This window comes from Phaenicophaeus curvirostris, chromosome 11, assembly GCF_032191515.1.
Source record: "Phaenicophaeus curvirostris isolate KB17595 chromosome 11, BPBGC_Pcur_1.0, whole genome shotgun sequence".
Taxonomy (NCBI): domain Eukaryota; kingdom Metazoa; phylum Chordata; class Aves; order Cuculiformes; family Cuculidae; genus Phaenicophaeus; species Phaenicophaeus curvirostris.
This window is the reverse complement of record NC_091402.1, coordinates 20,731,530-20,742,332: the sequence shown is the minus strand read 5'-3', so window position 1 is coordinate 20,742,332 and position 10,803 is coordinate 20,731,530. Positions and strand designations below refer to the sequence as shown.

Here is a 10,803-nt window from a genome sequence, read left to right as displayed (position 1 = left end):
ACTCAGATACACAGAGCCACATTTCAACCTCGATCATCCACATCAGCCCCTCCGGGTTGCCCACAAACCTCATGCACCCACAGCCCATGGGGACACTGCAGCCAGGGCTTGGCACCCACCTGAGGATGCTGGAGGGCATCCCTGCTCTGGGAGACCCATTAGTAGTCATCAGCCTGTAACTTCTTGCTTTCCTACCAAAATAAAGTCTGCTCTCGCATGCCATGCCTTGGTAGACCACACTTAAACTAAAGACACTTTTGTTCACTGTTTATCTACTTCTTTTTGGCACGGAGGAACGGCCGGGGTCAAAGTCAGTCCCATTCTCAAGCTGTTCTTTGTTCTCCAGTTTATCTGATACCCCATATCCCTCTCCTTGCCCTCCCACCTCCCCCTCTCCATTTTACCACAGGTCTTAAAAATTAAGCTGTGCACGAAACCAAACACCATACTTGAACACTGCCCAGCAAATGCTCTCCGTGGTCACAGAATAATACTAATCGACCATAAAAAAAAAAAGGGTAAGAGCAGTGTGCCCTTAAATGGGCAGAAGCTAGACAAGCATCTGACACAAACATCATTTTTAAAGAAAAAATAATATTTATTTGCAATATAAACAAAGTCCCAATATTGGATCAGTATATATAGGGTCACTAATTTTCCTTCATAACTCAGAAAGCAGAACCATTCCTCACTAACAAGCTCTCATTTGTACTAATCACAAGATGCATCTTGGTTTGTTTTTTTGTTTTTGCTTTTTTTTTTTTTCCTTTAAAGAAGAAAGACCACTAACAGCACAGGAAGCCTTTACAAACCAGCTTAGCTGTAATGCAATACAGATGCACTGTCAAAAAATCCCTGAAAAAATAAATTCCTCCATGAGGTAAGATGCAATTAGGATATTCTCAATTTTTCTCACTCACAACTGTACTTATGTCCATTCTCCCTTCCAATGACCCACGATCCCAACATTGTTGCAAACAAAACCCAAACAAACAAAAAACAACCAGAAAACAAGAAAGAGAAGCTCATTCCAACATTCTGGTAACATCTTGAACAAAAAGAACGGTTTCAGGATGTGACAGCGTCTAACATTCCTCCAGATGGAGGTGGTTTTTTTTATTATTTTTTTCTTTTTCTTGAAAAAAGTACAAAAACTGGATATTTAGAAAAAATCCGTGGCTTTTTTTTTTTTTTTTTTTTTTCATTTATATGAGAGTTAAAGTGGACAGGGAGGGGGGAGAAAGGAGGGACTACATTGCAGCCAATAAAGAAATCTCCAAATCCGTTCTGCCCTCCTCCCAGAAATTATTACCACTTCCTCCCCCTCCCGGCTTCGTATAAGGTGTTTGCCAAACACTAGCCAGAAATATAAACAAGTCTTCTCAGAATAGAAGGCACAGCATAAAGTTATTTGAAAGAGGAAGGAAAAAAAAAAATCAGAACCTCTGTTGAAAGCTCCAATCATCTCAGAATTTGCCAGTTAATATATATATATACTCATATATATATAAAAAAATTCTCTGTTACAACGGTCTTGTCATCATTTCCACACCTCTTCACTCCCCTCACACACTCTGCGCGTGACAATTGAGCCCCGTCCCACTCCACAATCCTCGCTCTGCTCCCAGGCACTCGCCGTGTTCCCCCTCCGCCCCACGCACGTGGGAACAAATCGAGCGTGCGCGCGAGACGCCAACAGCACAACTACCTTCTGCACTCAGGAAGCTGGAATGGTTTCGGGCCAGCTGGATGACGTTAAGTCAGTCAACAGGCAGCAGAAAACGAAGCCGGGCTCAGACATGCTTCTACCAACTCTGGAGGCTACGAGGGTTTTACCTCTGGCAACAGCAAACAGTGTTTTTGGCAGGGGCGGCATTAAAAAGAAAAAAGAAAGCTCGCGGCTTAGTCACCTTGGCTGAATCAGTGCAGAGTTTGTGATTGTGAGTGCAGGAGTGGTGAAGGGGTTGCGTTTAAGCCCAACTGGCCTTCACACATAACAAAGCTTCCTACCAGATGCTAACAACAACAGCAGCAGCATGTATCTCTCTCTGGAGTACCCAGTAATATGCCAGGACATACCAAGGCTTCACAAAGTGTGCAAAATGCATTTGGTCAATATAAACATTTGATTAAAAAAAATAATAAATGATCAAACAAGAAACAGAATAAAATACTGGTTTTGCAACCTCATCTGTACAAACAGTCAGGAACTTACATATTTAAAAAGAGTTTGAACCCAAAGCTCGAGTAAGATCTACCTTTTCTTTTTTTAAAATAAAAAAACCCAAAAAACAAAAAATGAAGTAAACTTGGGTTTTAAAACAGTCTTGGCCCAACACCTTTTGTTCAAGGTTTCCAAGTGCATAAATCTCCTCATTCTCCACAGCAAGCTAACCCCTGGTAGCTCTTCACACGTGTGCGTGTTCTGACAGTCCCAATGCACCCAGGAAAGCGGTTATTGCCGGTAACAGCTGCGTTCAAAACGCTGTAACATCGCCCGTATTAAATAACCCCCTGTAAAAAGACTACCTCATCCAACCACTTTGATCAGGACACTAATGAACGGCATTAGCCTTCTTAAAGCAGCAATCAGGCACCTCTGCCCAGAGAAGCCAGTCGTTTCAGAGCTGCCTGGCAAGACAGATACTTTTCTAAGAGTTGAAATGCTCAAGAGAAGCAATTTGATGCTCAAGTTCCCGACCAGGCGGCATCCCCTTCATGTGGACTCCAGAGTGTTCAGCTGAAACAGGTTGTGGTTGGTGGGGGTGGTGAAGTAGAGCTGTTCGCTGGGCGAGCGGTTGTCGCACGGGCTGTTGAGTCCCAGAGTCCTCTCAAAGTCCAGGAGCTGGCCCATGAAGTTAAAGTTTGGGGAAATGTTGGATTTTTTCCTTTTCACAAAGTCATAGGCATCATTCAGGGACAAGTTGAGTTTTTGCATCAAGTAGGCGACAGTGACTGTTACAGACCGGCTGATGCCAGCGAGGCAGTGAACAAGGATCCCACACTTCTTGGAACGGGCCTCATCTGAAACAAGACAAGGGGAAGGGGGAGTCTATTATTCTGCACCAAAAACGCGTGGCTTTGGAGCAGGGGCAGGTGGCAGCTGCAAGCTTCCAGGACCAGGACAACTGCCAGAACTGGATCCCCTGCTCCTAGTGACACCATCTCGTGTCCCTTTGACACCCACATCTCTCCCAAAAGGGCTCCTGAGCTATTCCCACCACACTGCCAAGCTGCGCATCCCAGTTTGCACAGCAAGGCTAAGCATCTCACATGCTTGAGAATCATAGAATCACCAGGTTGGAAAAGACTCACCGGATCATTGAGTCCAACCATTCCTATCAAACACTAAACCATGCCAAAGAATTAACCAAGAAGAAGAATTAACCAAGCCTGGTAACACATCCCTCACCTAGGGAGCATCAGCACCCTCTATTCAAACAGAGAAATGAAGAAACCCACAAAAGGCATGTGGAGCTGGAGACAACAGCTCCAGGGAGATGCCAGCACACCCACCTCAACTACCAACTAACTAGGGAAGGCTGTGCACTTGAAGTGAGGCTACAGCCCAGCACTATGCAAGCTATTCTCTTCCACTGTTCTTGTCCTCCTTTCACTAGGAAGTTCTCTCAAATGCAGTCGAAGCCAATTGAAGCGGAGTCTGAAGTGCAGGAACTTCCCTTATTGCGAAATCGTTCTTTAGGACCGACAGAAATGCACTCCACTACAAACAAACGCTTGTGTTGGAGGAGGCTCTCAGGATGAATGGTAGCAGGGAGCAGGAATGCAGGCTGGACCAAAAAAAATGGTGAGAGAACAGCGACAAAATTTCCCCTCCCTTGCCACCGATTGAAAAGCACACACACACTCATTGTCTCTTGCACAGCCGGAACAGCGTGATCCCTTTATGAATTGACATCTTAGTGCTGAAAGAGGGACACGCCACTGAGAGCACTGAATGCACGCAAGGACCCAGAGCTGCTTACTTCTGGGCAGCCCTGTTTGAAGTCAGTCATTTGACAGAGAGCTTGGCAGGAAGGGAGAAGGTGGCAGGAGAAGGGATCTTCAGGCAAAGCCAGAGGCAACACACACACACACACACACACTCTGGCACCACGAGGGCAGCGAAGGGCAATGAAGATGTAGGCAAAACAAAATCCAGACCCAAGCCACAACAGGTTTTCTGCCCCTGCCTCCAAATCAAAGCAAGAATTCCCAGTACCGTCAGCAATCACCCAGCCCTCCCCCCAGTCTCTCCCCGTTCAACATTTTTTCTGAGACATTTTTGCCTTTCATCTGACCTGCGCCGCATTTTTTGGTGTTTGGTTTTAGAGTGAGGTAATCCTCCATTTCCTGTCATTAGCTGGAAAGCACAAGCACCGTGTTCACAGAGACATCGCCCGACCAGAGCGGACAGATCCCAAATGCTACACACCAGCAGGGACCCTGCACCTCACTCCTGATGTTTATCACCCCGCTCCGTGTGGGAAGTGCACACGGGACACAGACTGATCTCTGCCACCACACCAAAGCAGCTGCTTCTGCCCCTAGTCATGTTGCTAGAGAACAGAAGCTGAGGGCCAGGGAGAATGTGGGAACAAGGGTTTCCAACAACTGAAAAGCAGCCGAGGACCTACTAGTGCTCTGCCTGCTTCAGGCCTTACAGCACAGCAAGTGAGTGCACACACTGGGGTCTGAAACCAAAGGGTAGCAAAGCACCATCAAAACAGGCTGCACAGACTTCAGTCTGAAGGTAAAAGGCCCCCCTTACCTTCACCTACACCAGTGCTCTTGATCAGATATGAAGCCATAGGGCTTTTAATAGTTAACAGTGGTAACGACTACCTGTGTCATCTGCCCCCCATAAATCAGAACTGATTAGGTTAACGACCATCACCAGCAGACAGCACAGGTCAAGCTGGAAGGGTACATCCCTATTCAGTTGACAGACACTTCTCAAAGAATAAGAAGCAATTTTCAAAGCCTGGGACAAAAGATCTGCCTCCTGCACCCCTTCCCAAGAGCAGCCAAAGCTGTCCCAGGGGCTGCCTGCACAGCAGTTTTTCCAGCTGAGCTCTGCGGCGTAACTGTAATCACCAACCCATTGTGTTGACACTTACCTTAGGAGAAGTATCCATACGAGGAGTTAGTTATGCTAGGGCAACTTAGAGTGGGATCTCAACTAGACTAGCAAACCCCCTTGGGAAAAGAAAACACAATCCCTACACTCAGATTGCAACCACACTTGGGGCTAAGGCATTGCTGGCACCAGTCACGTTAACGCAAAGCCCATCAGCACTTTCTCTTCGGAGAAAAGCAGTCAAAGGAGCTCCCCACCATTTCACCCAAGTGCAAAGAGGCAAGAGACAGCAGGGCCTGTCCTACCACTTCCAGGGAACCCAGCTGAGGTGCTGCAAGAGGGCTGAACTTTGGAAGGGGAGGCCACCCTGAAACCCAGTCAGGGTGACACGCGCCGTGAGTGTCACCTCAGCAGCATGACACTCGGCTGTTAAGCTAGCGCTGATGCTGTGCCCCGGAGAGGTGAGGCCAGAGATGAGCAACAGCCCTGGGAAGCAGCTTCCCACATTCCCGAGCAGTGAGTAGGAAAAGAGATGTTCTGCCAACCACCTACCAATGAAAGCAATGGCCTCGGGAAAGAACTGCGAGAGGTTCTGGCTCCAGTGATCCGAGATGGGGATCTGCTTGTACTTGAACTCTCCGTCGTGCTCAAACATGTTTGGCAGGTTGGGTGTCACATTCAGGATGTATTTAATGCCATATTTGCCCAGGATGTCCAAGTTGGTGGAATCTTTGGCACAGCCCAGGTAAAGGTAAGGTAGGATCTGGACCGGAAAGGCAGGCTGATTGTTAGGGATGGGGCTCCCATCCGACTCGGTGGCACTGCTGGGTTCCCTGTCAGATTCACCATCCGAGCAGTCAGAGCTTATCCGCAGCCCTCCCAGGCCAAGGACCGATGCTGGGGGAGAGTTGCTGGGTGAGGAGCTGTCGAGGTTTGTCTCGCAGTGCTCTGAATATTCAGTCTGAAACTTGTTAAAACCACCTGGGAAGGGGGAAAGGAGAAAGGGAAGGGGAGAGGCAGAGAGAAAAAGAAGTTTTATTTTTCAGAATAGGATATCCTTCCACCTGAACAAGTGTTTATATTACTTAGCAAGTCTGCCAGTAAAAAGTTGCTATACCTTCAACTTCACCCCAAGAAAGGCAACTCCCTGCTCCCTCATCCTCCCTGGGTAGATGTTACTGAGCAAACAGGTGCAGGAAACCAAAGACTGTCTCTTACGAAGTTCGATATTGCTTGAGATAAACAGGAGCCAAATCTCAATTTCAAAAGAAAAAGCATCCAAAACTAAAAATCAATGGCAAGAGACAATCTCGCCCTGTTTTCCCTCTCAGAAATATGGGTCTGAGGCAGCTCAGGCAAGAGCTATTATGCCACCTAGACAGAAAAGCACAAAAATATTTGCGTCTGAAAAAGTAAAATGAGAAGAACAACCACATAACCAGCCCAGGCACTAAAACTCAGTAAAATAATTCACCGTCAAGCAGGAAAAGAGGCCGTGAGTTTTGCTGGAGAGCGATCCTCACACCTATTTTATCACTGGAAACACATTTTGCGACAGAGCAGTGTCACACGTTTGTTCCTCACCCAAACCACAGACGGCTTGAGGATGGATGGACCCCTTTTTGTCTGCTCTAGAGTCCTCAGGCTCCTCGGCTCAACAGTTTGGGAAGGAAAGCAGAGGCAGGGAAGCAAAAAAATCCCACTCATCTACCTCTTTTCCAGGCAATATTAAACCAGAGCTCAGCCATCGGTATCTGACACTGACAAATGGTTTAATTAGAAAGGCCTCCTGGAAACTTGGTTAGTGGGTTCGGCGGTTGTGGTGGGGTCACTGAGCAGGACAGACAGCTCCTGCCACATCCATTCATGAAAAAGGCTCGTCCTCATCCTCCTCCTCCCCCCGCGCCACCAGACAGCGCCGAGGAGCCATTTTGGAATTTTAATTGAAAACATTTCCCACTGAGGCTCCCAGAAAATATAAAGGCAGAGAAAGGCGCTCAGCTCCTTTACCCATCAGGGAGAGCTTAGGAGTAACTTCAAAGCTGCACCTTCCTGCTAGGGATGAGGATGATGGCGAGAGAAACGGGAAGACGAGGCGAAGGAGCGATGGAATCCATTGGGAAACCCCAAACTAGGATGGGATGAGGGGGTTCTCCCACTGGCACAGGCGGGGAGCAGAGGGACTGAAAGGAAAGCGGGATCAATCCCTGTGCTGGAGGCAGATTTTTCCCCCTGATGTCCCCTTTGAAGGAGGCTTCTGCAGGCTGTGCGACCCCAGAGGATGGTCCCAAAAACCTACCTGTTCCCTGCCACCCCAACCCCGTCCCAGGGGCTCCCTGAGGTACCCAAAAAGGGTCTTGATGATTTTTTAAAGGGCTGCAAGTGGCAACTTTCCTCACCACTCTCCCCCCTTCAGCTCCTTCGCGCCTCCGCTCTCCTGCCATTTCTGCCTCAACCCCGCCACCCTGTGACTGAACTGGGAAGACTGGGAGGATGGGAAGGGTCCCAGCAGCCGGCTCTGCTCAGCCTGCTGGGATCTTTCAAAATACCCCAAAACCACATATTTCCCCCCAAAACCCCAAACCACCCCCTAGCCCTCCCAAAAGGGTACGTGTGGGGTGCAGGGCTGGCATCTCCAGGGAGAGAGGGAGAAAAACGCTGTCTTTTTGGAGATAGGGAGGGAGGGGGGGAAAGGGGGCTTCTCCTGCATCCCTAAACGCCCTCCTGCATCCCCAAAATCTGAGCATCCCTTCCCGAAGGCAGCCTGGAACCGGGGAGGGAGCCCCCAAACAGCCCCTCTGGGGAGCGGTGAAGGGGGGACCGGTCAGGGTCGGTTCGGGACGGGTTCGGGGGGGTCTGGAGGGGTCCTGGGGGGCTCCTGTGGCCGCTGCTGGGGAGACGATGCGGGGAGAAGCGGGGCGCCTCCAGCCCGCGACCATTTTGTGCGGGGGATTAATGCGGGATGCAGGGGGGGAAGGATGTATATATGTATATGTATGTATAGAAAAACATATACACACAAATATAAATAAATCAAGCGCAGGGGGAAAGGAACAATCCAGCCATCTCCGGCCGGGGGCAAAAGGGGGAGCAAGGAGGGAGGGCAACGAGGGGGACCAAAGAGGGAGAGAGGGAGGGCAACGAGGGGGACCAAGGAGGGAGGGCAACGAGGGGGACCAAGGAGGGAGGGCAACGAGGGGGACCAAGGAGGGAGGGAGGGAGGGCAACGAAGGGGGACCAAGGAGGGAGGGAGGGCAACGAAGGGGGACCAAGGAGGGAGGGCACCTCACCTTTCAGGTAATAGGCTTTGCAGCCGTCGTCGCGCAGCTTCTGGAGCAGCAGCCCCAGGACGGAGGTGGCGGCGCCGCCGTCCTGCCAGTCGGCGGTGGCTTCGTCGTAGAGCAGGACGGTGTCCGCCTTGCAGCGCTTGACGAAGCGCTCCTTGTCCTCGTGGTTGGGGATGATGGAGCGGATGGGCAGGTTGCCCTTCTTGAGGCGGCGGAGCATGAGCCCGGGGATGGCCAGGTTGATGGCGGTCTCGATGTGGGAGCTCTCGAACAGCTCGTGGGGGCGGCAGTCGAGCAGCAGCAGCGAGCGGCCGCCGCCCGACTCCAGCTCCTCCTGCAGCCACTCCGCGCTCTTGCACGGCATCGCCGCAGCCATGGGCGCCCGCGGGGAGCTCCCCCAGACCTGCGTTTTCATGGGGCTCGGCAGCGGCGGCCGCCAGCTCCCGGCCCACCGGCCACGGCTCCGGTGCAGCCCTCGCTCTGTGTGTATGCGGCGCGCGTGTGTGTGTGTGTGTGTGTGGCGCTGCGGCAGCCCCCGCTCTGCCCTACGCGCTGCGCCTCATCCCGGCGGCCTCAATTAAAGCGGCGCTTCGCCGCCGGCTCGGCGGGTCATGCCTCGGGAGGCGGGGACGGGCGGCGGGGACGGCCGAGCGGCGGGGCAGCTCCGCCCGCCGCGGCGCCCGCGCGTCACGCACCGGGGAGGCGCGACACCGCGACTAGGCCGCGCCCACCGCCGGCATAGGCCTCGCCTACCGCGACTAGGCCGCGCCCAACGCCACCACAGGCCGCGCCCACCGCCAGCATAGGCCTCGCCCACCGCGACTAGGCCGCGCCCACCGCGACTAGGCCTCGCCCATCGCGACTAGGCCACGCCCACCGCCGGCATAGGCCGCGCCCACCGCCACCGCGCCCACCGGCAGCACAGGCCGCGCCACCGCCGGCACAGGCCGCGCCTACCGCCAGCATAGGCCTCGCCCACCGCGACTAGGCCGCGCCCACCGCGACTAGGCCGCGTCCACCGCCGGCACAGGCCACGCCCACCGCCACCTCAGGCCACGCCCACCGCGGCGAGCACGCGCCCCATATCGCGCCCGCCGCTCGGAGGCCACGCCCACCGTCACCCCAGACCACGCCCACCGCATAACCCACCGTTGGTTAAAGCCCCGCCCACCGCCTCAGGCCCCGCCCACCACCGCCCCACGACCAGTCCATATATGGACAGGGGGCGTGGCCAGCGTGGGCAGAGCGCGGGAAGGCGCCCCCACCCCCCCCCCTTCGAATCGTACAATGATTTGAGTTGGAAAGGAGCTCAAAGCCCATCCAGTTCCAAGCCCCCTGCCACAGCAGGGACACCCCACGCTGGATCAGGGGCTCCAAGCCCCATCCAGCCTGGCCCTGAGTGCATCCAGGGAGGGGGCAGCCACGATTTCTCTGAGCCAGCGCCTCCCCGCCCTCATCGTGAAGGATTTCTTCTTAATGTCGAGGCTAAATCTTCCCCCTTCCAATCTAAAGGCATTCCCCTTTGTCCTATCACTACACACACTCAGAAAAGCCCCTCCCCAGCTTTCCTGGAGCCCCTTTCAGCGCTGGAAGCTGCTCTAAGACCTCCACAGATCCTTCTCCAGGCTGAACAACCCAGCTCCCAGCCTGCCCTCGGATGAGAGGTGCTCCAGCCCTTTCATCATCTTTGTAGCCTCCCCTGGACCTGTTCCAACAGCTCCATATCCTTCTTGTGTTGGGGATTCCAGAACTGGACACAATACGCCAGGTGGGGCACTCAGCCTAAAGTTTAAGTGAAAGATGCAGGACTGAAGTGACATGGGACGTGGGGCCACAGGTGTGGAGGCTGGCACGGGGTTTGAGTGGGTTGTGTCCAGCCCTGCCTTGGTCTCTGATGGCAACACACGTTCCAAAATGAAATTGCGTGAGGCTCATTAAGCCTCTGGGTTCCTTTTCATTCTCAGAGTGACCCTCAAAACACATGATATTGACACAGGTTGCCCAGAGCAGTGGTGGCTACCCCATCCCTGGAGGGGTTCCAGGCCAGGCTGGATGGGGCTTTAAGCAGCCTGGTCCACTGGGAGGTGTCCCTGCCCAAGGCAGGGGGTGAAACTGGATGGGCTTTAAGGTTCTTTCTAGCCCAAACCATTCCATGATTCTATGATTTTTTTTGTCCATCCTCATTTGTTTCAGGTATCTTCCCCATCGGTATCCACTTCTCTAAGTATAAACCTTTTGTTCTGCAATACTGAAATGTCATAGAATCACTAGGTTGGAAAAGACCTCCAGGACCATCAAGTCCAACCATTCCTATCAACAACTAAACCACGTCCCTGAGAATGTAACTGGGAGCATCCTTCTGCTTTCCTTCCATCTCTTACATGCCTTTTCATGTGAATCAGTCCTCCAGTACCAGAAGTTTTCCATGCCTCGCTA

The 10,803-nt window shown here is 52.4% G+C and overlaps 1 protein-coding gene across 1 annotated transcript; it reads right to left on the bottom strand.

Moving 5' to 3' along the window:
• Positions 1-574: 574 nt before the first annotated feature.
• Positions 575-8,926, bottom strand: DUSP7 (dual specificity phosphatase 7). Its single transcript, XM_069865879.1, has 3 exons — positions 8,371-8,926; positions 5,633-6,061; positions 575-3,024 (listed from the first exon to the last, which is right to left on the bottom strand). Exons 1-3 carry the CDS (start codon positions 8,780-8,782, stop codon positions 2,717-2,719), a joined length of 1,149 nt encoding a protein of 382 aa, XP_069721980.1. The 5' UTR covers positions 8,783-8,926; the 3' UTR covers positions 575-2,716.
• Positions 8,927-10,803: the final 1,877 nt, after the last annotated feature.